The 27,124-nt window shown below is 46.1% G+C and overlaps 1 protein-coding gene across 2 annotated transcripts in view; it reads left to right on the top strand.

Annotated features, from left to right (window-relative positions):
- phf21b (PHD finger protein 21B) overlaps positions 1-27,124 on the top strand; it is a 208,739-nt gene that overhangs the window by 81,656 nt on the left and 99,959 nt on the right. For both annotated transcript variants that reach the window (XM_086008816.1, XM_086008815.1), the window contains exon 5: positions 11,400-11,657. In XM_086008816.1, the coding sequence (XP_085864942.1) occupies positions 11,400-11,657 (258 nt within the window). The remainder of the gene's footprint in view (positions 1-11,399; positions 11,658-27,124) is intronic.

Below are 27,124 nucleotides of genomic sequence, written 5' to 3'. Positions count from 1 at the left end.
GTGGGGGGAAAAAATCGTGAAAAAATCAAGATGGCGGCCACTCACCTCGGTTCAGAAGGATAAGGCCCGCCCACACACTCACCGATTGGTCGACCGGTCAGGTCACCGAAGCGTAGGATTGGTCAATCGTCGAGTCACTCGACACTCAACTGTAGGATGGCACGCGCCAGGAACCCGCCGTCCGATTGGTCGACCTAGACGTCACACGGTCGCTAATGAGCGGAACGCTGAACGTTTTTCGGATACCGCGGGCAGGATTTTTGTCCGGCCGAAACGTAAATACGCCTATGACCGGTCCGGAATCGCAAGCTTTCTTTTGAGGCGACGCGCGTCGGTACGCTCTGTAACTTTCAAACGTATAGAACACGGACAGACAGACAGACATCGGGACAGAAGAGCCGCTTTATATATCTAGATGTAATAGCAGAGCACTTGGAAAACAGTGACAGGATCGGACAAATTTAACATGGATTTACAAAAGGTAAATCGTGCTTGACTAATCTGCTGGAATTTTTTGAGGGTGTAACTGGTAAAATAGATAAGGGAGAACCAGTGGATGTGGTGTATTTGGACTTTCAGAAGGCTTTTGATAAGGTCCCGCATAAGAGATTAGCGTGTAAAGTTAAGGCACATGGGATTGGGGGCAAGGTATTGACTTGGATAGAGAACTGGTTGGCAGACAGAAAGCAAAGAGTTGGAATAAACGGCTCTTTTTCTGAGTGGCAAGCAGTGACTAGTGGGGTACCGCAGGGATCGATCCTTGGGCCCCAGCTATTCACAATATATATTAATGATCTAGACGAGGGAACTAGATGTAATATCTCCAAATTTGCAGACGACACAAAGCTGGGTGGGCGTGTGTGCTGTGAGGAGGATGCTGAGAAACTCCAGGATGATTTGGACAGGCTGGGTGATTGGGCAAAAGCATGGCAGATGCAATATAACGTGGATAAATGCGAGGTTATCCACTTTGGTGGCAAAAACAGGAAGGCAGATTATTATCTGAATGGCAATAGATTGGGAGAAGGGGAAGTGCAACGAGACCTGGGTGTCCTTGTGCACCAGACGCTGAAGGTAAGCATGCAGGCGGTTAAGAAGGCAAATGGCATGTTGGCCTTCGTAGCGAGAGCGTTTGAGTACAGGAACAATGATGTCTTGCTGAAGTTGTACAGGGCCTTGCTGAGACCACATCTTGAGTACTGTGTGCAGTTTTGGTCGCCTTATCTGTGGAAGGATGTTCTTGCCATGGAAGGAGTTCAGCGAAGATTCACCAGGCTGATACTTGGGATGGCAGGAATGATGTATGAGGAGAGATTGGGTCGATTGGGCTTGTACTCGCTGGAGTTTAGAAGAATGAGAGGGGATCTCATCGAAACTTATAAAATTCTGACAGGACTGGACAGACTAGATGCAGGAAGGATGTTCCCGATGGTCGGGGAGTCCAGAACCAGGGGTCACAGTCTAAGGATAAGGGGTAGGCCATTTAGGACAGAAATGAGGAGGAATTTCTTCACCCAGAGAGTGGTGAATCTGTGGAATTCTCTACCACAGAAGGCAGTAGAGGTCAATACATTAAATATATTCAAGAAGGAGTTGGATATATTTCTTAAGGCTAAAGGGATCAAGGGGTATGGGGAGAAAGCAGGGACCGGGTACTGAATTTGGATGATCAGCCATGATCGCATTGAATGGCGGAGCAGGCTCGAGGGGCCGAATGGCCTACTTCTGCTCCTATCTTCTATGTTTCTATGGTAACGGGGGTACTTAGAAAATCATATGATTTGGTAGAGTCACCATGGTTCCATTGAAGGTAAACCTTGTTTAAGAAATTTATTAGAATTTTTTGAGGATGTATCTAGCAGGGTAGATAAAGGGGAACCAGTGGATGTAGTATATTTGAATTTCGAAAAGGCATTCGATAAGGTGACATATAAAAGGTTGCTACGCAAGATCAGTGTTCATGGGGTCGGCGGTAATATATTAGCATGGATAGAGAATTGGTTAACTGAAAGACAACAGAGTTGGGATAATTGGGTCATTTTCCGGTTGGCAGGCTGTAAATAGTGGGGTGCCGCAAGGATCAGTGCTTGGACCTCAGCTATTTTCAATCTATATTAATGACTAGATGAAGGGACCGAGTGCAATGCATCCATGTTTGCTGACGATACAAAGCTAGGTTGGAAAGTAAACTGTTGAGGAGGACACAAAGAGCCTGCAAAGGGATATAGACAGATTAAGTTGACAATAAGGTGGCAGATGAGGCGGAGAAATGTGAGATTCACTTTGGTAGGAAGAATAGAAAAACAGAATATTTTTTACATAATGAGAAACTATTAAATGTTGGTGTTCTTGTACAGGAAATACAGTTAGTTAGCATGCAGGTGCAGCAAGCAATTAGGAAAGCAAATGGCATGTTGGCCTTTATTGCAAGGGGGCTGGAATACAAGAGTAAGGAAGTCTTACTACAATTGTACAGGGCTTTGGTGAGACCACACCTGGCGTACTGTGCACAGTTTTGGTTTCCTTATCTGAGGAAGGACATACTTGATTTCGAGGCAATGCAATGAAGATTCACTAGATTGATCTGTGGAATGAGGGGGTTGTCCTATGAGGAGAGATTGAGTAGATTGGGCCTATACTCTCGGGAGTTTAGAAGAATTAGAGGTGATCTCATTGAAACATGTAAGATACTGAGGGGGATTGACAGGGTAGATGCTGAGAGGTTGTTTCCCCTGGCTGGAGAGTTTAGAACTAGGGGGCATAATCTCAGGATAAGGGGTCGGCCATTTAAGACTGAGATGAGGAGGAATTTCTTCACTGAGGGCTGTGAACCATGACTGATTTTTGACCTCGTTTCCACTTTTCTGCCCGATCCCCATATCCCTTGATTCCCCTAGTGTCCAAAAATCTGTCTATCTCAGCCTTGAATATATTCAACGACTCTGCGTCCACAGCCCTTTGGGGTAGAGAGTTCCAAAGATTTCCAACCATACTAAATAACGGGTAGATACTGCAGTCCCCCTCTCCTAAAAGGAGCAACAGACTGTAACAGACCACAACAGGTTAAGAGAAATCCAGTATAATGATGAAAAATGATTGACATAGCCAGTGGAAGCAGATGGGTCCCAAGAAACCTTCCAGTTATAAATGAGGGGGTTGGACATATGATAAGTAGTGGGAAGAGGTAGCTTCAGTGCTGCTCAGTGAACATTTATCCAGAAAGTGGTGTTTACGTCCAAGACCATAGACAGCTAATTTAGAATTATGCAGTCCTTCCAAATGCCCTTACTTGGGAATTCAATGACTTGGGGAAGGGAGTAGGGGCGGGGAGAGACAGTCCAGGAGCATGCTTCCCCAGGACATTTTGAATGAAAAAAAGGTGCATTTTTGTTGCGTTCTCTATTTAAACTTTACATTGGATAAATTTTGATCTAAATATTATATGAATAAAATATAATTTTTTTAATCTATAGTCAGCTGACCAACCAGCCCATTTCCTCAAAAGCAACCTCGGTACTAACCCTTCTTCACAGAAACACTCTTTTCTCCTTGCCCCCAAAACTCCCACTTCTCAGAGAAAATCTTTACCCCTATAACCCTCCCCCTTCCTCCACAGGCACGCGCACACAGAGCGCAGAAGTACTATCTCTCCTTTGGTCTTCTCACTCCTGATCTCATCTGCAGTACCTTTCTAGTACTACTGCTTCGCTCCGAAAGTAAACTTTTGTGCTGCAGACAGGAATTTCTAATCTTTTGCGATACAAGGAATTCCCAAGCAGCCTACTTCACAGTCAGTTTCCGAAACAAAGCAGCTATGTCAGCAACTAGCTCGCTGTAGCTGAAACTAGCAATATCCAGCCGGATCCCTTGCAGGCAGCTGATTTTCCACCCAAGGAATAAGATTGCGTACGGCTGACTACGCCCCTGCCTGCATCCAAGTCTGGATATCACCACCATGCTTTTCTGTGTATATTTGCGCTCTGCTGTTTGCCTGTGCTCTTAATTTAAAGGTTGGTAGAAAAGGACAGTGGGGATTGGGGGTGGTGGGGCGTTGTGGAAAGATGGAGAGACACTTGAAAATGTGTTAGATGGATATGGGGCAGTCACTTTAATTTCTGAACATTTGTGAAATTGCTGATTTAAAAATTATTGAAGTTTATAAATAACACTGTCAAAACAAATCTGAAATGGAATAGTCAAAGAGAATCATTCATATTTTTGGTTTCAGCGTTCTAATTTACACAAGGGAAGGTGAGCTTTGTTTTTCCTGCAAAACTACTCTAGATTTTGTTCCCAACATAAGGCCCTGAATTTTCTGAATTATGCTGTAGGCTGTAAACACAATTGGTGCTTCAATAAAACAAAATGGCCTAGAAATTGAGTTTTGGCGCAGCCAGGGCTTTAGCGCCGGAAGTTAGTGCCGGAGCTAAGTCGCGCTGGTCGGGCCCAAAATTCACCAATTCTGCGCCCAAACGGCTGCCGGCGCTGCTGAGAGCTGTTTGCGCCTGAAAACTGGCGCTGCGGGCGCCCGCTGCGGTGCGGCAGGTTCGGGAAGTGCAGGCCTCCTCCTTCCCTTAAGGAGGAGCTGCCTGCACCCGGCCGCGGCCCGCGAAAATCTTTTTAAAAATGAGCCCGGCACCTCGGACAAGTGCCGGGCTTGCTTCTGTTCCGGGGGGGGGGGGGGCGGGGGGAAGTCCGGGGAGGGAGCTGCGGCCGGCGGGAAAGCGGCCGGCCGCCGCGGTGCCTTTAATGCGCCGGCGCAAAGTCATGTAAGACTCTGTTGCCAGAGTCTTAGTTGCGGCTGCCACGGGCGAGGCGGCCGCAACTGAATTTCGGCGCTGGGGCCCGTCGGCATGGCAACCGGGACGCTGCGCACACCGATGACGTCATCGGTGCCGGCGCAGCGCTACCGGTCTACCGCGGCGGAAGGGCCCCAGGCAATTTCGGCGCCGGCGCCAATTGCAGCGCTAGGCCCTCTAGCGCCGCAAAATCGGCGCTAAGGGCACTGAATTTCTAGGCCAATGACTGTAGAATTCATCATTAATTGGGATATTTTCTCCTTTGGTCTTCAGGACTCCAGTAGAACGTGTAATGAGTTCAGATGGTTTTGAGAATAAATCAAGACTTTGAGACCACACACCTTTATAATTTCTGAAATTTCTCTTAAGGGTCTACTTGAATATTGAGAACTGTTAAATATATTTTATTTTAAATTCACATTTAATTATGTTAACACATTGCATAGGGATCAAACAATTATTACCAGTGAAATTAATACAGGAATGTTGCAAGGGCATTAGCTCAAACATACACTGAGTAGCGAGGGTAGACATGACATGCAGGCACATACGTCGCGATTTTGCCAACCGAGGCGGGTCCGGGGCGGTCGGTGCCGCAGCCCGCACTTGCCATGTGATTTTACGTTAATAGGGCTTGTTAAACCCGTCCTGCAAGGTTCCCGGCCAATTAATAGGAAACGGGTCTGATGACATCATTTGATGCAGGTTTCCTTAAAGGGGCCATGTCCAAATTGATCTTGACAGTTCTGCTGTCTGTGTTTTACAGCATTGAGATGCTGCAAACACTGACAAGCACTGCACAAAGGTGCACGGCTGCACCCAGGTTCTCCCATGACGCCGCATATGAAGGGAGTCACAGCACGCAAGGAGATTCTCTTCCCTTCCCTTCCCATGGGTGGAAGAGACCACCCCAGGAGATCAACACAGTCTGGTTGCAAATTGCATAGGAGGGCACAAGTAGGGATGTCATCAGGAGGACTATGCTGCAGTGGCGCAAGCCTTTCAATGATCTAAGCAGGTCACGAAATGTTACTGCCAAGCCACACTCAACCTCATCCTGCTGTGCCACTCATCACATCCACATCACTCTGCCTTCTCTACCCTACTCCTGCACATCTTTACTCACACCAACTTACCTTGCACCTCCACCCATCCCTTTCTATCTACATTATCACTTCCCCATCTCATTAGTCACCCCTCACGCTCACCCTCATCCTACTGCAAGCATACGAACTAAGAACACACAAGGGTAGGCACTTGGGTGGTTTAGCCAATGTTCATGTGAAGTTTCTGTTAATGTGCTGTCAAACATTGAAATTTATATTTTCAACACTTTACCTTATTGGACAGATCTATGCTCACCTTTGGAAGTGTCTTAGTGAGTTCCAGTGAGTGTTGAGACATCACTTCCCCAATTGTGATGAGTGTAAAAGGAATGGCTTGGACATTGTCGGGATGCTTTATGGTGCTGGTGTGGGGTGGTGTCAGCCTGGTGTACAGCGTCAAGTGAAGTAAATCTGGCCATGGTGATGCCATCGCTGGCAGCAATGTTGTTGGGTGCTGATGCCCTGTGCAGCATCAGGTGATTGCGGAGAAGGTTGGTGGGTGATGTTGATGTGCCTGGTGATGTTGGTGTTGGGGCTGATCGTGGAGGGATTCGGAGGACCAAGGTGAGATTTTTTTCAAGGGCACTGATGTTGCTGGAATAGATGGCAGCTGAAGTTGAAATGACAGAAGCGATCTGTCATTGGTGAGAGAGCTTGCTGCAAGGAGGTGACAGTGGATGGAGAGTTTACTCCAAACATTTCCAAACTGCATATAGCTCAAAAGTGTCTTCCACGTCCTGAAGGCTCAAGCTTCTGACATTGGAAAGTGACCAGCTGTGAAATGGTAGCTTTCATGCCACTTTTGCAGCTGTTACCTATTTACAGCAATGGGGAGACATAGAGAACCCAACCTACTTACCTGACGTGATCTCCGAATGACGTGAACCTTGTTAAAGTGGTAAAAAAGAGATAGGCTGGCAAAATAGTAGTTAACAAGCATTTAACTATCTTAAATGCCTCCCCTGCCGCTTGGTGTCAGGTCTGTTCTGAAATCGCAGACCTGACACTTTGGGAAATTTACACGGAGGCGGGTTGGAGTGGGCTCCCAATCCACTGTCAAATCATTTCGATTTTGACAGCGGATCCTCCGCCAAATTCACCCTCTGAGCGCCAGCAAAATCGCGCCCATAATTTCTAGCAGGCTTTAAAACACGATGGTGGAGCCCATTGATGCTGTCATTTTTGTATCATATATTAATAACTTGAATTAGATACATCTTAGTCTTAAGTTTCTGTAAAGTTAGTTAATAGTTGAATAAATAAAGGCATGGCAGGGCAGATCGGTCCAGCGGAATGCACATCCTGTGCCACATGGGAACTCCAGGACACTTCCCGTGTCCTGGACAACCAGGTGTGCAGGAGGTGCGGTCAGCTGGAGGAGCTCAAGCTCCGGGTTTTGGACTTGGAACAGTAGCTGGTGTCACTGCGGTGCATCCACGAGGTGGTCACCCCGCAGCTAAGGAGTGTGCAGGCAAAGAGGAAATGGGTGACCGCCAGACAGAAGAGGAGCACCAGGCAAGTAGTGCAGGAGTCCCCTGAGTGCATCTCGTTCTCCAACCAGTATTCTGTTCTGAGTACTGGTGAGGGCGATGGTTCCTCGAGAGTACAGCCAGAGCCAAGTCCGCGGCACCACAGGTGGCTCAGCTGTACGGGGGTGGGGGGAGATGGGGAAAGGAATAGTGTTAGGGGAGCAGATAGACATTTCTGCGGCTACAGACGTGACTCCAGGATGGTATGTTGCCTCCCTGGTGCCAGGGTTAAGGATGTCACTGAGCGGCTGCAGAACATTCTGAGGGGTGAGAGTGAACAGCCAGAGGTCTTGGTCCATATTGGTACCAACGACATAGGTAGAAAGAGGGATGAGGTCCTGCAGGCAGATTTTAGGGAGCTAGGAAAGAGGTTAAAAAACAGGACCTCAAAGGTAGTAATCTCTGGATTACTCCCGGTGCCACGCGCAAGTGAGTACAGAAATAGGAGGATAGAGCAGATGAATGCATGGCAGAGAGATGGTGCAGGAGGGAGGGCTTCATATTCCTGGGGCATTGGGGCTGGTTCTGGGGGAGGTGGGACCTGTACAGGCCGGATGAGTTGCACCTCAACAGAGCCGGTACCAATATCCTCGTGGAGAGGTTTGCTAGTGCTGTTGGGGAGGGTTTAAACTAATTTGGCAGAGGGCACCAGGATGTAGCATTAGAATTGAGAAACAATGAGCACAAAGGATTGGGAGAGAGGGATAGCACTAAAGTAAGAAATAGTAAGGTACCAGGTGGGGTCAGACTAAGAGAGAACACAGGATGGCCTAAGATAGGGTAAATTAGAATCAAAGATTGGCAGGCAAAACTGGTGGAACAATGAGCTGCCTTTAAAGAGGAAATAGTTCGGGTACAGTCGAGGTACATTCCCACGAGGCAATAAAGTCAGAGCTCCCTGAATAACACGAGATAGAGAGTAAGATGAAGCAGAAAAAGAGCGCGTATGACAGATGGCAGATCGAGAATACATCTGAGAATCAGGCTAAATATAGGAAGTTCAGAGGGGAAGTGAAAAAGAAAATAAGAGGGACAAAGAGAGGGTATGAGAATAGAATGGCAGCTAACATAAAAGGCAATCTAAAAGTCTTCTATAGGCATATAAATAGTAAATGGGTAGTAAGAGGAGGGGTGGGGCCGATTAGGGACCAAAAAGGAGACCTATGCATGGAGGCAGAGGGTATGGCTGAGGTACATAAATGAGTACTTTACATCTGTCTTCACCAAGGAAGAAGATGCTGCCATAGACACAGCAAAGGAAGAGGTAGAGGAGATACTAGATGGGATAAAAATTGATAGACGAGTTACTAGAAAGGCTGGCTGTACTTGAAGTAGATAAGTCACCAGGACCGGATGGGATGCACCCTGGGACGCTGAGGGAAGTTAAGGAAGAAATCACGGAGATACTGACCATAATCTTCCAATCCTCCTTAGATACTGGGGTGGTACCAGAGGACTGGAGAATTGCAAATGTTACACCCTTGTTCAAAGAAGGGTGTAAAGATAAACCCAGCAACTATCGGCCAGTCAGTTTAACCTTGGTAGTGGGGAAGCTTTTAGAAACAATAACCAGGGACAAAGTTAACAGTCACTTGGACAAGTGTGGATTAATTAAGGAAAGCCAGCACGGATTTGTTAAAGGCAAATCATGTTTAACTAACTTGATCGAGTTTTTTGATGAGGTAACAGAGAGGGTTGATGAGGGCAATGCGGTTGATGTGGTGTACATGGACTTCCAAAAGACGTTTGATAAAGTGCCACATAATATGCTTGCCAGCAAAGTTGAAGCCCATGGAATAAAAAGGACAGTGGCAGCATGGATACAAAATTGACTAAGTGATAGAGTTGGGTGTACAGGGCACAATTTCAAAATTTGCAGGTGACACAAAACTTGGAAGTAGAGTGAAAAGTGAGGAGGATGGTGATAGACTTCAAGAAGACATAGACAGGCTGGTGAACGGAGCAGACACGTGGCAGATGATGTTTAACGCAGAAAAGTGTGAAGCGATACATTTTGGTAGGAAGAACGAGGAGAGGCAATATAAACTCTAAAGGGGGTGCATGAACAGGGAGACCTGGGGGTATATGTGCACAAATCGTTGAAGGTGGCAGGACAGGTTGAGAAAGCGCTTAAAAAAGCATACGGGATCCTGGGCTTCATAAATAGAGGCAGAGAGTACAAAAGCAAGGAAGTTATGATGATCCTTTATAAAACACTGGTTCGGCCTCAACTGGAGTATTGTGTCCAATTCTGGGCACCGCACTTTAGGAAGGATGTGAAGGCGTTAGAGAGGGTGCAGAAAAGATTTATAAGAATGATTCCAGGGATGAGGGACTTCAGTTACGTGGATAGACGAGAAAAGCTGGGGTTGTTCCCCTTCGAGCAGAGAAGGTTGAGAGGAGATTTGATAGAGGTATTCAAAATCATGATGGGTCTAGACAGAGTAGATAGAGCGAAACTGTTCTAATTGGCGGAGGGTTCGAGAACCAGAGGACACAGATTTAAGGTGATTGGCAAAAGAACCAAAGGCGACATGAGGAAAAACTTTTTTATGCAGCACGTGTTTGGGATCTGGAATAACACTGCCTGAGAGGGTGGTGGAGGCAGACTCAATTGTGGCTTTCAAAAGGGAATTGGATAAGTACCTGAAGGAAAACAACTTGCAGGGCTACGGAGTAAGGGCGGGGGAGTGGGAGTAGCTGAAGTACTCTTAGAGAGCCGACATGGGCCGAACGGCCTCCTTCTGTGCTGTAACCATTCTATGATTCTATTGTGAATACCTGTTTGAATTCAACCCTGCACTGCCTCCACTTTGCCACCCGCCTTGGCTCCATATCCTTTTATACCCTTGTCTAGCAAAAATCTATAAATCTCAGATGTAAAATTATTAATTGAGCTAGCATCTACTGCTTTTGTGGGAGAGAATGCCATACTTCTACTGCCCTTTGCCTGAAGAAGTGTTTCCTAACTTCTTCCCTGAATGGCCTGGCTCTGATTTAGAGATAATGTCTCCTCATCCTAGACTCCCACCAGTGGGAAAAGTTTCTCGCTATCTACCCTATCAATTCCTTTCAAAATCCTAAAAACCTCAATCAAATCTTTCCTTAATCTTCTATATTCCAGGGAATACAACCTTAGTTTATGTAATCTCCTCATAATCTAACCCTAGTAACATTCTGGTGAATCTGCACTGCATTCCTTCCAAGGCCAAGTGTATCCTTTCTAAGGTACGGTGCCCAGAACTCTACACAGTACTCCAGATCAATGGTCTGTCTAATTTTTTTTTCCCTGCGCGGGCCCTTTAGCGGCCACACATGTGCCATATCTCTTCCAGAAGAACACCTGGTGAGCAGCCTGCGCGGGGCCTCGCGATTGGTGCGCAGCTGCACACCTTGGGGGGCACATTGCTCCAGATGCGGTGTAACCGGGGCTTTGTACAGCTGTAGCAAAACTTCCTCCCCTTTATATTCCAGCCCTCTAGTTATAAAGGATAACATTCCAGTAGCCTTATTGGATTTTTTTTTTTGTTCCTGACGACTACATTTGAGTGATCTGCATACATGGATCCCTGAATCTCTTTGGACCTCCACTGTTAATAGAAAGTGCTATCAGTAATGCTTTTTTGTTTCCCCACCCCAAACAAAAATGTGAAGAAAGACTGGGGCTCTAAAAGTATCTCTTTAAAAGGATTATCATTTTTTGTACCATTACATTTGTGGTGTTCTCTTAATTTATTTTGGGTCAAACTCATGCTATGAGTTCTTATCAATTTTGTTCAGTATTATTACTATTTTACAGAATATTTCATTATAAAACCAGTGGGGTATATGTTTTAAGTGATTCTACTCAATTCATGTAAATTAACTTAAAATAACATTTTTGATTCCCTAAATTTTCTTCAGCTGAATGTGCATAGTTTGTATTGAACAAGAAATTGAAATATTCTTTTCCTCTTCACTTTCAGAAGCTTGCAGTAAGAAGTTGTCCTGTTGGGAGTACCAAACCTATTCCACTCATCAAGGCACCCAACCAGAGCATAGCAATTTCAGTGGTGCCATCTAAGAATCCCATCACCATGGTAACTGCACACATTAATGGACAGAAGGCAGCAAGCACAGATCCTCCACAGATGGCCCCAATCAACCTCCAAACAACAAACAAACTGGCAGGGAGCAATTTGATCTCCAGTGGAAGGAGAATACCAGAGACATCAAACTCACAGGTAGATCCTGTCAGGGAACGAACAGTTACTAAACACACTACAAAGCAGAGAATGTGTGTTCAAACTATGCGCATGGGTGTGGGGTGGTGGGTATCTGGGACAGGGGTGCAGCGCTGATGTAAAGAATCTGATGCCATTCACTGAGAGGACATAATTTTTAAAAGCATCCTTTGCGATAAAGACTTTATTAATTATCTACTGGCAAGTGAGTTCTTCTGCCTCATCAAGGTTTCAACTTAATGGAGAATTGAATAATTACACATTACTTCAAAAGTACTATATAATATACATTTTTTATGAAGTTGTTTCCTCACTTCTTAAGTGACACAACATGGAAGTGATGGGGAATGAAAACGGAGGTGGTTATGTATGGTTTTGCATTCCATTTATTTCATCTTGTCCTGATGAAGTATAGTCTTGAAGCATGAAAGAAAGTAAGGGACAAAAAAAATCTGCTGTTACACCCCATTTTTAAGTTTTGCTTTTGCTGCATTTGCTTTTAGGAAATGGCATCTATAAATTACATTTTATTGGATTTTCATAAAAAACAAAAGAAACACACACAAGTGAGGTAATAATAACACCCCTTTCAAATACAGCAAGAAATTGTTGCAGAAGCAGCAGCAAAGTCAGTTACTTGCATCTAATAGAATGCAATATTTTACTTAATTCCAAAGGCATGACTACCTGTTGATACGAGGGAGTAAAGAAGTGAGTTGGGAGGAAAAGCCCAGTGTTTCCTTTTGTTGTATAAATTTTGTATTTAAAACTTAGCAATAGATTATCCAAGAAATGTCAACAGAAACTTGTATTTATATAGCACTCCTCGCATACAGGAAGACATCTCTGACCACTTTACTAAAGAAAAAGGATAGAATGGACTCTAAGCATGGGGAAAGGGGCTTGGTGAGAATTACAACCAATTGACAATGTAGAAGATTTCCCAGTTATGTCCTGTCCACAAAAGCAGGACAAATCCAACATGACCAATTTCTCCCTATCCGCTTACTCTCAACATCAGCAAAGTGATGGAAGAAGTTATGAACAGTGCTATCCCACAGCACTTACTCTCCAATAACCAGCTCACCGATGCTCATTTTAGGTTCTGCCAGGACCACTCAGATTCAGGCTTCATTACAGCCTTGGTCCAGACATGGACAGAGCTGAATTTTATCATCACTGCAAGAATTCGTAAGCTCAACTGTTTTCAGCTGCTTCATCAATAATTTTGCTCCATCATAAGTTTAGAAGTGCAACTGTTCGCTGATGATTGCACAGTGTTCCGCTCCATTCGCAATTCCTCAGATAATGAAGCAGTTCATGCTTGCATGCAGCAAGACCTGGACAACTTCCAAGCTTGGGTTGATAAGTGACAAGTAACATTCGCACCACACAAGTGCCAGGCAAAGACTATCTCCAATGAGAGAGAGAGCCTAACCACCACTCCTTAACATTCAATTGTATTACTATCGCCTAATCTCCCACCATCAACATCCAAGGGGTCACCATTGACCAGAAACTCAGCTGGAGCGGCCACATAAATGCCACAGGTCAGAGGGGCGAGTGGCTCACCACCTGACTCCCCAAAGCTTCTCCACTACCTACAAGGCATAAGTCAGGAATGTGATGGAATACTCTCCACTTGTTTGGATGGGCGCAACAACACTCGAAGCTCAACATCACACAAAGCAGTCCATTTGATTGGCACCCCATCCACTAGCTTAAACATCCACTCCCTCCACCACCAACGTACCTTGGCTGCAGTGTGTACTATCTACAAGAAGCACTGCAGAAAATCACCCAAGGCTTCTTCGGCAGCACTTCCCAAACCTGCGATCTCCACAACCTAGAAGGACGAGTGCACTAGGTGCATGGGAGAACCATCACCTCCAAGTCGTACGTACATCATCCCAACTTGGATATGTATCTCTCTTCCTTCCCCATCGCTGGGTCAAAATCCTGAAACTCCCTACTTAACAGCATTGTGTGAGCACCTTCACCACATGGACTGAAGTGGTTCAAGAAGAAGGCCCACCATTACCTTCCTGAGGACAGTAGGGATGGGTAATAAATGCTGGCCTTGCCAGCAATGCCCATAACCGAGAATGAATATTTAAAAAAATGTCTTCCTTGAACAGAGGCCCGACCAGTCCCCATCCACCACTACCCTCCTCCGCCTGGCTGAACTTGTTCTCACATTGAACAACTTCTCCTTTAACTCCACTCATTTCCTCCAAATCAAAGGTGTTGCTATGGGTACTCGCATGGGTCCTAGCTATGCCTGCCTTTTCGTGGGATATGTGGAACACTCTTTGTTCCAGTCCTACTCGGGTCCCCTCCCTCACACCTCTTTTTCCGATACATTGATGACTGTATCGGTGCCGTTTCCTGCTCTCGCACTGAACTAGACAATTTCATTCACTTTGCCTCCAATTTCCACCCTTCCCTCACCTTCACATGGTCCATCTCTGACTCTTCCCTTCCTCGACTTCTCCATCTCCATCTCTGGGGATAGGTTATTGACCAATATTCACTACAAGCCCACTGACTCCCACAGCTACCTGGACTACACTTCCTCCCACCCCGCCTCCTGTAAGGACTCTATTCCATTCTCCCAGTTTCTCCGTCTCTGCCGCATCTGCTCCGACGATGCCACCTTCCACACCAGTGCTTCCGACATATCTTCCTTTTTCCTCAACCGAGGATTCCCCTCTACCGTGGTTGACACGGCCCTCGACCGTGTCCATTCTATCTCCCGCACTTCTGCCTTCACCCCTGCCCCTCCCTCCCGGAACCACGATAGGGTTCCCCTTGTCCTCACCTTTCACCCCACCAGCCTCCGCATTCAACGGATCATTTTCCGCCACCTCCCAAGTGATCCCACCACCAAACGCATCTTCCCCTCCCCTTTCAGCATTCCATAGGGACCGCTCCCTCCGAGACACCCTAGTCAACTCCTCTACCACCCTCAGCACCCCTTCCCCTTCGCCTGGCACCTTCCCGTGCAAGCGCAGGAGATGTAACACCTGCCCTTATACCTCCCCCCTTCCCACTGTCCAGGGCCCCAAACACCCCTTCCAGGTGAAACAGCGATTTACTTGTACTTCTTGCAATCTAGTATACTGTATTCGCTGCTCACGATGTGGTCCCCTCTACATTGGGGAGACCAAATGTAGATTGGGTGACCGCTTTGCGGAACACCTCCGTTCAGTCCGTAAGGGTGACCCCGAGCTTCCGGTCGCCTGTCATTTTAATTCACCGCCCCATTCCCACTCGGACCTCACTGTCCTTGGCCTCTTGTATTGTTCCACGGAAGCTCAACGTAAACTCGAGGAACAGCACCTCATCTTCCGATTAGGCACTTTACAGCCTTCTGGACTCAATATCGAGTTCAACAATTTCAGATCATAACCTCGGCCCCTATTACATTTTCACTTATTTTTTTATCCACACCTTTGTTTTGGTTTTTCTTCTCTTTCTCCCACCCCCCCCCTTTCCTTTTTTTTCTCTCTCCCACATGGCAGCTGTCTCCCATTCTGCCAGCGCATTTCACACCTAATCTAGAGCCGTCTTTTGTCTCCACTAGTCCTATCACCATCTCGTCTCGTTTTGAATACCTCTTAATGTCTCCCCTTTTTTGTTCTCTCCCAGCCTGGCCTCGTAATCTATTTCATTCCCTGTGCCTCTTTAGTCTTGATAAAGGGTTTTGACCCGAAACGTTGACTCTAATTTCTCTCCACGGATGTTGCCTGGCCTGCTGAGTTTTTCCAGCATTTTCTGTTATTTTTTTAAAAAGTGTGTGTCCTATATTGTCCTACTGCCCTATATCTACTTGAAAAGCTGACATTAAAAGCAGTTATGCATTTTAAATATATACTAATTCTAAAAGCTATGCTGCCCTAGGATGTGTTGTGAATCTATTGATTGAGAGAAAAATATAAATTTTGGAGTATTGATGAACACATAATGTAGGCTGACATGCCAGTGTAGTACTTGGAGTGCTGCACTGTCAGAAGCGCGTCTTTTGGATGAGACTTTAAACCCTGCCCCTTCGGGTGGACGTAAAAGATCCCATAGCACTATTTTGAAGAAAAGCAGGGGAACGCTGCCTGTATCCTAGCCAATATTTATCTCTCAACCAACATCACAAACTGATTATCGGGTCATTTTCACCTTGTTGTTTGTGGGACCTTGATGTGTGAAAATTGGGTGCTACTTTTCCTACATTACAACAGTGACTACACTTCACCAAAATTACTTCATTGGCTGTAAAGTGCTTTGCAACGTCCTGAAGTTGTGAAAGGCACTATATAAATGCAAGTTCTTGTTACTTTAATACATATATGCTTGGAAGAATTGTGGCTTTTTTATTGAGGAGAAAATGTAGATCTGGTTAAGAAATTTAAGCTGCTCGCTATGGAAATATTGTCTTTTTTATGTTAGCTTGTGTGTCAAGTAGCTTATTGGCTGGATGTGTTTTGGAATTGCTACATAGGTTGACCATTAAAGCAGTCTTCAAGACCCCTCTCTAAGTTAGTGTGGATGGCGTTCGATGCATGGTGGCTGCAGCTGATCTGACTGATTGTGAAGTTGGTAAAAGAAGTTCTCCGATGTATAGTGGTTGGATCACTTTTCAATTCTTAAGAGGCATGGGAAGGAGGCACTATCGTGGCCATGGCCATGTTCACTCAAATATAAATAAGATAGCTCAGCAAAAACATTATTTTGGAAAACACTCATAGTGCTTATAAAGTGCCAAAATTTTCCAGCCGTACAAAGGAAAAGGAGTGAAGATTATGGAGCAGCCTGAGCTGTAGAAAGTAACAGGTGAGTATGGAGCAGGGGAGGAGCAATGGGAAGAGACCTGGAAGTAGTGAGAATTACTATACCGGGATAGTGAGGGAGAACAGAACTGTGAATTGGCAACGGGAAAGAAGTGATGAATGCATAAGCAATGGGGCAAGGCATAGGACAGACTAGGCTGATCCCAGGAGCAGCAGAAAGAAGCTCTGGGACAGTTGGGCAGCAAACCGGTTTCTTATGTAAGCTGCAAAAAAGAAAAGCTTAAAAAGCAAGATAAATGGACCTGGCAATTGAGCTTGCACGAACAGTAGCCTCACTGAGTGGGTGAACTGAAAGATAAGAATACTTACATTTACGAATTTGGAGCTGCTACCGGCATCTTCCCAGGTCAGCCCTTCCCTTAAGTGGCCTGACCACATTTTTTATAGGAGTTGACTTCCACTGCCCTATTTCCACTTGTGGACCCAGGAATGTAATAATATAACTCCCTTGTAATCTGCACTGGCTTTCTGTGTCTTAGCATGTGCTCTTGTGCAATGGCTTGCCTCTGTCCCTGAGAACATAAGATGATTAGCACATGCAGCTCGCTGCTTGAGAGTTTTACACCCCTGATCAAGTAACAAGATTCTTAAATCATCTTCTATTCCATTAGCTATCATATATGCTGTTATAACTCGCAAATGCCCCCATTCCTGGCTTAAATGTCAAAGTTTATCTAGTCTTTCCTCATAACATACCTTTGACACTACGCATCAGCCTCATGGCTTTTCTTGGTTCTGCCTGCAGTACTTGAATGTTCCCCTTGTGCTTCAGTGACCATCACTAGCTAGTACTCGAGGTGCAGTCTGATCAGAGTATTCTAAAATGTGATCATGACATCCTCTGACTTGTGCTCTGTTATTTTGGCTATGTAGTACAACATTCTATTGACTTTGTTGATTACTGCTTTGCATTGGTTGCACATGTGTTGAGTCTACTACGACTCTTCATTCTCTTTCAGCTTCACCCTTGGATTAGGCAAATGCAAGTTCTTTTTTTCTTTTTTGATTCATGGAGTTTGTATGTCACCCATGATTCCTTCCATTTCATCTTCCATTGTTCCGCCCACGTACATTTTTGGTCCAAGTTATTCCATTCAGTACTCCGTCTTTCCGCCCCCACTCCCCAACATAACCCCACGTAACAAGTAACTGTTTTATGTCCTTCAGCCTTCTTACTCATTCCCTAGATTTACCCTGAATTTCTGCAGGTTAATTCATAGCCTTTTGGGTGGCACTTTACGAAATGCCTTTTGCACATTGTAGTCTACTCAAGTTGACATATCCTCAAGGAAGTTGAGGTTGATCAGACAGAATCTGTCCATTCTATATTTATGTTGATTGTTGTTTACTAAATTATTACTGTACAGATACCAAGTTTACCCTTGATAATTGATTCCATTATTTTGCATGGAATTGAAGTATGACTTATGGGTCTATAGTTGCCTGTATCAGTTCTGTCAACCATTTTGAAAATGGGCACCAACTTATCTACTGGAGCCTTCCCAATGTACAACAGTATACTTGCATTTATATAGTGCCTTTAATGTGGTAAAACATCGCAAGACGCTTCACAGGAGCATTATCAAACCAGATTTGACACCAAGCCACAAAGAGATATTGGGACAGGTGCCCAAAAGCTTGGTCAAAGAGGTAGGTTTTAAAGAGTGGCTTAAACGAGGAGAAAGATAGAGATGTGAGAGGCCCAATTCTGCCTCTGCCTCCGCTCATCTGCTGCTGAAACCCTCATCCATGCCTTTGTTACCTCTAGACTTGACTATTCCAACGATCTCCTTGCTAGCCTCCCATCTTCCACACTCCATAATTTTTTTTTATTCGTACATGGGATGTGGGCGTCGCTGGCCAGGCCAGCCTTTTATTGCCCTTCCCTAATTGCCCTTGAGAAGGTGGTGGTGAGCTGCCTTCTTGAACTGCTGCAGTCCATGTGGTGAATGTACTCCCACAGTGCTGTTAGGTAGGGAGTTCCAGGATTTTGACCCAGTGATGATGAAGGAACGGTGATATATTTCCAAGTCAGGATGGTGGGTAACTTGGAGCTAATTCAAAACTCTGCTGCCCATGTCCTAACTCATAGCAAATCTCGTTGACCTACATTGGCTCCCAGTCCGGCAGTGCCTCAGTTTTAAAATTCTGATCCTTGTTTTCAAATCCCTCCATGGCCTCGCCTCTCCCTATCTGTCTAACCTCCTCCAGCCCTATAACCCTCAGATCTCTGGGGTCCTCCAATTCTGGCCTCTTGTGCATCCCCTATTTTAATCGCTCCACCATTGGCGGCTGTGCTTTTAGCTGCCTGGGCCCTAAAGCAGGTCACATATTATTTGGAAAATAAGAATCTAAATGGGGTAGAGGAGCAAAGGGATCTAGGAGTACAAGTACACAAATCATTTAAAGTAGCGACACAGGTTAATAAGGCCATTAAAAAAAGCAAACCAAGCAATAGGGTTTATTTCTTTGAAGGATAGAATTGAAAAGTAGAGAAGTTGTGCTAAACTTGTATCGAACCTTGGTTAGACCACAATTGGGAGTACTGTGCACAGTTCTGGCCGCTGTATTATAAAAAGAATATAGAGGCACTGGAGAGGGTGCAAAAAAGATTTACAAGGATGATACCAGGTATAACCTTGCATTTCTATCAGGAAAGAATGAACAGGCAGGGTCTCTTTTCTCTTGAAAAGTGAAGGTGGAGAGGTGACCTAATAGAGGTCTTTAAAATTATGAAAGACTTTGATCGAATAGACATAGAGGCCTAGAAATTCGGTGGGCTGCGCCACCAGTTAGCGCCCAAAGAGGGCACTTAGTGGGTTTAGCGCCGCTGGCCACGTCTCCCGCGAAATTTAGCGGGGCGCTAATGGCGGCGTTAGCCTGCAGCGCTGCGCCGCCACCGATGACGTCATCGGTGTGCGCAGCGCCCCGATCGCGATATTTGGTCACGCCACCGCTCTAACACCAGTCGCAATTTGCGACCGGTTCAGGGGGGCCTACCTGCGGCGGTAGTGGCGCTAATTAAAGGGGCGGTGCGGGGTGGCCATTTTTTTTGCCGGCCGCCTGCCAGCACCACCTCGCGCCGCCATCCCCGGTCTCCTGAGCCACCCCCGGGCAGTGCCGGCTGTGTCCCAAGAGCCCAGCACTTCTCCTCGGTGCCGGGCTCTTTTGCCGGCACTCGTGATCACCGATCGCACTGGTGCAGGCCCCTCCCCTTTAAGAAGGGGAGGAAGGCCTTTGCGCTGCGATATTCAGTTGCAGCACCCCAAGAGGGATGCGGGGCGCCTCGAACAGCGCCCCGCTTCCGTTTGGGGCGCTGAAACTGAATATTGGGCTGGCGCAAGCGGCTCCGCCCGGAGCGGTAATTCCGGCACCCAGTTTGGGGCGCCACCGAATTTCTAGGCCAGAGTGTTTCCATTTGTATGGAAGAGCAAAACTAGAGACCTTCAATATAAGATAGTCACCAAGAAATCGAACAGGGAATTCAGAAGAAACTTCTTTATCTAGAGAGTGGTGAGAATGTGGAACTCGCTAGCACAGGGAGTGGTTGAGGCGAATAGTATAGATGCATTTAAGGGGAGGCTAGATAAGCATATGCGGGAGAAGGGAATGGAGAGTTATGCTGATTGTTAGATGAGGAAGGATGGGAGGAGGCTCGAGTGGAGCGTAAACGTCGACATAGACTGGTTGGGCCGAATGGCCTGTTTCTGTACAGTGTACCTATGCAATTCTATGTAAGCCCTGGAATTCTCTTCCTAAACCTCTCCACCTATCTGTTTGACCAAGCACCTGTCCTAATACCTCCTTGTATGGCTCGGTGTCAAATTTTGTTTGATAATGCTCATGTGAAGTGCCTTGGGAAGCTTTACTAGGTTAAAGGCGCTGTATAAATGCAAGTTATTGTTGTAAGCGGCCAGAATTGGAGGAGCAGAGAGATCTGGAAGGGTTATAGGGCTGGAGGAGGTTACAAAGATCAGGAGAGGCGAGGCCATGGAGGGTTTTGAAAACGAGGATGAAAATTCTAAATCAAGGCGAGTGGCATCCTTCTAATGATTGCCAGTGCATCTTCTCACTAATCGTCCCCAGCACTGGGATCAATATAATTTTTGTTTTCAGCCTTTTAAGCCTGCTTAGGACTTCCACTTCCTTTGTATCTTAGTTATTGATTTGGAATTGGGAGTAAGGGTGGAGAGATTTTGGTGGAGCCAAACAGAATGGCTTTGGTCTTGCTAATGTTAAGTTGGGGTAGGTTACGACACATCTGCAGCATGATGTCAGACCTCAATTTGACAGCACAGTGGTGGCCATGAAGTTGAGGATTGTGATGGCTGGATTGTCAAGGCTGGAATCTTGAGGTATTCGGAAGGTGACCATGTGAGAGGGAGGGGAAGGAGAAGCTATTACAGGAGAGGTGATCATAAAGTTGGGTGGTGATAACACCATTAAGGACCGTAGAGAGGAAGGGGTGTTGGAGAGAGCCATGGGATCAAGACTAGTTTTATTGAGTCAGGGAGTCCTGATGGCAGTTTTGCTTTCCTATTCCAAAAGTACATCTGCGAAGACAGCCATTGATAATGTAATGGGCAAGGAAAGCATTTATATAGTTGATGTCATCATAAGTTGGACAATTGGATTTAAGTTAGTTGTTGGTGATCATGATATAGGTGCAATCACAGACCACCAGAGGCTCTCTTGATGTACAGGAAACTTTCTGGTATCCGGCACGGACGGGACTGACGTGGTGCCGGGTCATCAACAATTCCGGATAACCGAACGCTATCATAAAAGATACGGAGCTCAGAGCTCCGTATAAAGCAACAAACCCTGTGCTTCAAAACAATCGGCACAAGTTGCAAGCATCTCTGTAGCTTAGCAACAGCTTCAGCTACACCCTTGCACAGCAACAAATGGAGTAAAAAAAGTAATGAAAGTTACCGGAACCGACTCCTGAATTTTGCTGGTGGATAGAGCATTCCGGTTATTTAGGGGCCGGTTAATCGAAAGTTTCCTGTATCTTGCAAGCTCTTATTATTGTGATAATGTTAGGAAGGGCGTTATTAGTTACTGTCAAAATAAAGTTGAAGATTATCTGTATTTCAGAACTTGACACTTTTACTTTAGTATTTTATATAATCAGGAATGTTAGAAAATTCTGAATGAAGTGAGACATAACTTCTTGAGAGTTTGGCCTGTTTGGTTGAAAATATATAGATAGTATAGAACCGCATTAATGGTGAGTCACGACAGTTTATTAAGAGTGGATTGTGATGACGTTTGTCATAAGGGAACCTCATTATTTGGCATTGAACTTCTGTCAGAGGTTATTCTGTTAATTTTATACTGGCCTCTGGTGATCTTTGCTTGTAAATTAATTCTGGAACACTGCCACTGCTGACCCATTGCATGTTTTCATATGTCTGAAATATCAATTCTATAGCCCTGAAGTAGCAGTCAAGCCATATAAATAATTGGAGGATACCTTGCCAGTGACAACAGAAAAAAGTGAGTTATTTACATGGTTCTGGTGAACTCCTGAAAATAAAGGAGCCATTTAACTATTGTGATGATGTTACAAAGGCGCTATTAGTTACTGTCAAATTAAAGTTGAAGATTATTTGCGATTTCAAAGCTTGCAAGATACATCAAGAAAGCCTCTGGTGGTCTGTGATTGCACCTGTATCCTGATCACTGATAACGAGCTTAAATCCAAGTGTCCAACTTATGTTGACATCAACTACCTTTCCTTGCCCCATAACATCGTCAATGGCTGTCTTTACACTGGTACTTTTGGAAAAGGAAGGCAAAACTGCCATCATGACTCCCTTACTCAATAAACCAGCCTTGATCCCATTGCCCTCTCCAACACCCCTTCCTCTCTACGGTCCTAAATGTGGTAGCACAGGTTGTTCCGAAATAATAACTGAAAACTAAATTGGTTAATTTTTCATATACAACATACATTGAAAAATGGGCCCAAAACTCAAAAGTTTATCATTCATGTGGCCACCTGGGTAGCAGAGTCCTGCTTCTTCTCTGACATTAACAGTGCACGGGTCAGTGTGATACTTGCCCAGTGCTATCTCCTCAAGCTCACTAACTACATCCTCTGGAATGTATACGTGTGCTGTCTTGTTCTGGGCTGCTGACAGAATGCTCTTCCAGGCCTACAGTGACAGAAAAGGAACATATGTTGGAATGCCAGACAAAAATGTTGTGCCATCTACTTTCTTTTGCCAGATTCTCTGGTGTGTTCTACCCTGGCAACATGCACTGCATATCAAATTAGACTGATCCCTGAAGTTTTAATGGGGTTAGGTGGGTGCATCTCCCACTGCGCAACAATTCCACAGCCCAAGCGCTGGGACAGGAAAATCCAAAGTATGCACACTTGAAATTTATCCCAATTAATTTACTCTAAATTGTATACAAAGAGAATAACTCATACATGGAGGATCTTAGCTACAAGGACAGGTTGGAGAAGCTGGATTTGTTTTCATTAGAGTAAAGGAAATTGAGGGGTGATTTTTTATTCGTTTGTGGGATGTGGGCGTCGCTGGCAAGGCCAGCATTTATTGCCCATCCCTAATTGCCTTCGCGAAGGTGGTGGTGAGCCGCCTTCGAGAAGGTGGTGGTGAGCCGCCTTCGAGAAGGTGGTGGTGAGCCGCCTTCGAGAAGGTGGTGGTGAGCCGCCTTCTTGAACCGCTGCAGTCCGTCTGGTGAAGATACTCCCACAGTGCTGTTAGGTAGGGAGTTCCAGGATTTTGACCCAGCGACGATGAAAGATCGGCGATATACTTCTAAGTCAAGATGGTGTGTGACTTGGAGGGGAACTTGGAGGTGGTGTTCCCATGCGCCTGCTGCCCTTGTCCTTCTAGGTGATAGAGGTCGCAGGTTTGTGAGGTGCTGCCGAAGAAGCCTTGGCGAGTTGCTGCAGTGCATCTTGTAGATGGTATACACTGCAGCCACGGTACGCCGGTGGTGGAGGGAGTGAATGTTTAAGGTGGTGGATGGGGTGCCAATCAAGCGGGCTGCTTTGTCCTGTATGGTGTTGAGCTTCTTGAGTGTTGGAGCTGCACTCATCCAGGCAAGTGGAGAGTATTCCATCACACTCCTTACTTGTGACTTGTAGATGGTAGAAAGGCTTTGGGGAGTCGGCAGATGAGACACTCGCCACAGAATACCTAGCCTCTGACTTGCTCTTGTTGCCACAGTATTTATGTGGCTGGTCCAGTTAAGTTTCTGGTCAATGGTGACCCCCAGAATGTTGATGGTGGGGGATTCGGCGATGGTAGTGCCATTGAATGTCAAGGGGTGGTGGTTAGACTCTCGCTTGTTGGTGATAGTCATTGCCAGGCACTTCTGTGGCACGAATGTTACCTGCCACTTATTGGCCCAAGCCTGAACGTCATCCAGGTCTTGTTGCATGTGGGCATGGACTGCTTCATTATCTGAGGAGTTGTGAATGGCACTGAACACTGTGCAGTCGTCAGCGAACATCCCCATTTCTGACCTTATGTTGGAGGGAAGGTCATTGATGAAGCAGCTGAAGATGGTTGGGCCTAGGACACTGCCCTGAGGAACTCCTGCTGTGATGTCCTGGGATGAAGATCAATCATCACAACCATCTTCCTTTGTGCTAGGTATGACTCCAGCCAGTGGAGAGTTCCCCCCCCCCCCCCCCCCCCCCCGATTCCCATTGACTTCAGTTTTACTAGGGCTCCTTCATGCCACACTGTCAAATGCTGCCTTGATGTGAAGGGCAGTCACTCTCACCTCACTTCTAGAATTCAGCTCCTTTGTCCATGTTTGGACTAAGACTGTAATGAGGTCAGGAGCTGAGCGGCCTTGGCGGAACCCAAACTGGGCATTAGTGAGCAGGTTATTGGTGAGTAAGTGCCGCTTGATAGCACTGTCGATGACACCTTCCATCACTTTGCTGATGATTGAGAGTAGACTGATGGGGCGGTAATTGGCCAGATTGGAATTGTCCTGCTTTTTGTGGACAAAACACACCTGGGCAGTTTTCCACATTGATAGATGCCAGTGGTGTAGCTGTACTGGAACAGCTTGGCTAGAGGCGCGGCTAGTTCTGGAGCACAAGTCTTCAGCACGATAGCCGGGATGTTGTCGGGGCCCATAGCCTTTGCTGTATCCAATGCGCTGAGCCGTTTCTTGATATCACGTGGAGTGAATCGAATTGGCTGAAGACTAACTTCTGTGATGGTGCGGACCTCGGGAGGAGGCTGATATGGATCATCCACTCGACAATTCTGGCTGAAGATGGTTGCAAACACTTCAGCCTTGTCTTTTACACTCACGTGCTGGGCTCCACTATCATTAAAGTCGGGGATATTCATGACGCCTCCTCCTCCCGCTAGTTGTTTAATGGTCCACCATCATTCACGACTGGATGTGGCAGGACTGTAGAGCTTTGATCTGATCCGTTGATTGTGGGATCGCTTAGCCCTGTCTATAGCATGCTGCTTCTGCTTTTTAGCATGCATGTAGTCCTGTGTTGCAGCTTCCCCAGGTTGGCACCTCATTTTTAGGTACACCTGGTGCTGCTCCTGGCATGCTCTTCTACACTCCTTATTGAACGAAGGTTGGTCCCCTGGCTTGATGGTAATGGTAGAGTGAGGGATATGTGGGGCCATGAGGTTAGATTGTGGTGGAATACAATTCTGCTGCTGCTGATGGCCCACAGCACCTCAGGGATGCCCAGTTTTGAGCTGCTAGATCTGTTCTGAATCTATCCCATTTAGCACGGTGGTAGTGCCACACAACACGATGGAGGGTGTCCTCATTGTGAAGACGGGACTTCGTCTCCGCAATGGTCACTGCTGTCATGGACAGATGCAGATTGGTGAGGATGAGGTCAAGTAGGTTTTTCCCTCGTGTTGGTTCTCTCACCACCTGTCGCAGACCCAGACTGGCAGTTATGTTTTTCAGGACTCTGCCAGCTCGGTCAGTAGTGGTGATTCCGAGCCACTCTTGGTGATGGACATAAGTCCCCACCCAGAGTACATTCTGTGCCCTTGCTACTCTCGGTGCTTCTTCCAAGTGGTGTTCAACATGGAGGAGTACTAATTCATCAGCTGAGGGAGGGCGGTACGTGGTAATCAGCAGGAGGTTTCCTTGCCCATGCTTGACCTGAAGCCATGAGACTTCATGGGGGCTGGAGTCAATGTTGAGAGCTCCCAGGGCCACTCCTTCCCAACTGTATACCAGTGATGGAGGAGTTTGGGACATTGGCTGAAAGGTATGATTCTGTGAGTATGACTATGGCTGGGTGTGTCGTTGCCGTGTCCGTAGCCGAGGTCGATGCCGGGTGTTCTGTCCGGTTTCTTTCTTATTTTGTTTTGTAGCAGTTTGTTACAACTGAGTGACTTGCTAGGCCATTTCAGAGGGCAGCTAAGAGTCAACCACATTGCTGTGGGTCTGGAGTCACAGGACGGCAGGTTTCCTTTCCTAAAGGGCATTAGTGAACCAGATGGGTTGTTACGACAGTCTGATAGTTTCATGGTTACCATTACTGATACTAGCTTTTTATTCCAAATTTATTTAATTAACTTAATTTAAATTCCGGTCTCTGGATCATTAGTCTCTGGATTACTAGCCCAGTGACATTACCACTATGCTACCGTTGCCTTTGATAGAGGTGTACAAGATTATAACGGGTTTGGAAAGGCTGGACGGGGAAAGGCTGTTCCCACTAGTTGATGGTACAGGTAGACTACCCTTTATCCGGACTTCCGAAAACTGAAACCCTCTAAAAACCGAAGGTTTTTTCGGTCAGCGTAAGTCGTGCGCACGACATGACCAGAGTGGCGCACGACTTACAGGCCTAGCCGGATAAGGGATAGTGTAACATTTTTCCGCACTTCTGAAAACCGAAATCGCTCAGCGTAAGTGTACCAGCCTTTATCCGCACATCCGAAACCAGAAAACCTCTGAAAGCCGAAAGTGGAGCAAAGCATGACTTCTGAAAACCGAAATGCGCACGACCACGACCCCCACCCCCGACCCCCCGGCCGAACCCGACCCCCACCGACCCCCGACCCCCCCCGCCGTACCCCACCCCCGCCGACCCCCACCCCATTTCGGATAAGAGATAGTGTACCAGCCTTTATCCGCACATCCGAAACCAGAAAACCTCTGAAAGCCGAAAGTGGCGCAAAGCATGACCCGACGCTGCCGATGCTTGACCCACGCAGGTGTTATGCTGCTCTGTGTGATATATGCTGCTCTCTTAGATATTTGCTGCTCTCTTAGATATTTGCTGCTCTCTTAGATATTTGCTGCTCTCTTAGATATTTGCTGGCTTTTAACAATTTGTGAAAATGCTAAAAAGAGCTGCAGATACCCCAATGGGTAACAGTGAGAAGCAGAGAAGGAAGCATCGCTCATTATCGATATCGCAGAAAGTGGAGTTATTGCAGAAGCTTGATCGTGGTGTGTCTGCGACATCTTACTGAAGAATATGGTGTGGGAAGTACCACCGTATATGACTTAAAGAAACAGAAAGACAAGTTGTTGAAATTTTACACTGACAGTGATGACCATAAACTAATGAAAAGTAGGAAAACATTGCATAGGGCAAAAAATGAAGATCTTGACCGTGTG

This window comes from Somniosus microcephalus, chromosome 16 (genome assembly GCF_052327205.1).
Source record: "Somniosus microcephalus isolate GS21.2 chromosome 16, FLI_Smic_1.0, whole genome shotgun sequence".
NCBI lineage: Eukaryota > Metazoa > Chordata > Chondrichthyes > Squaliformes > Somniosidae > Somniosus > Somniosus microcephalus.
Note: the sequence above shows the minus strand (reverse complement) of the source record. Positions and strands in the feature narration are given on the sequence as shown.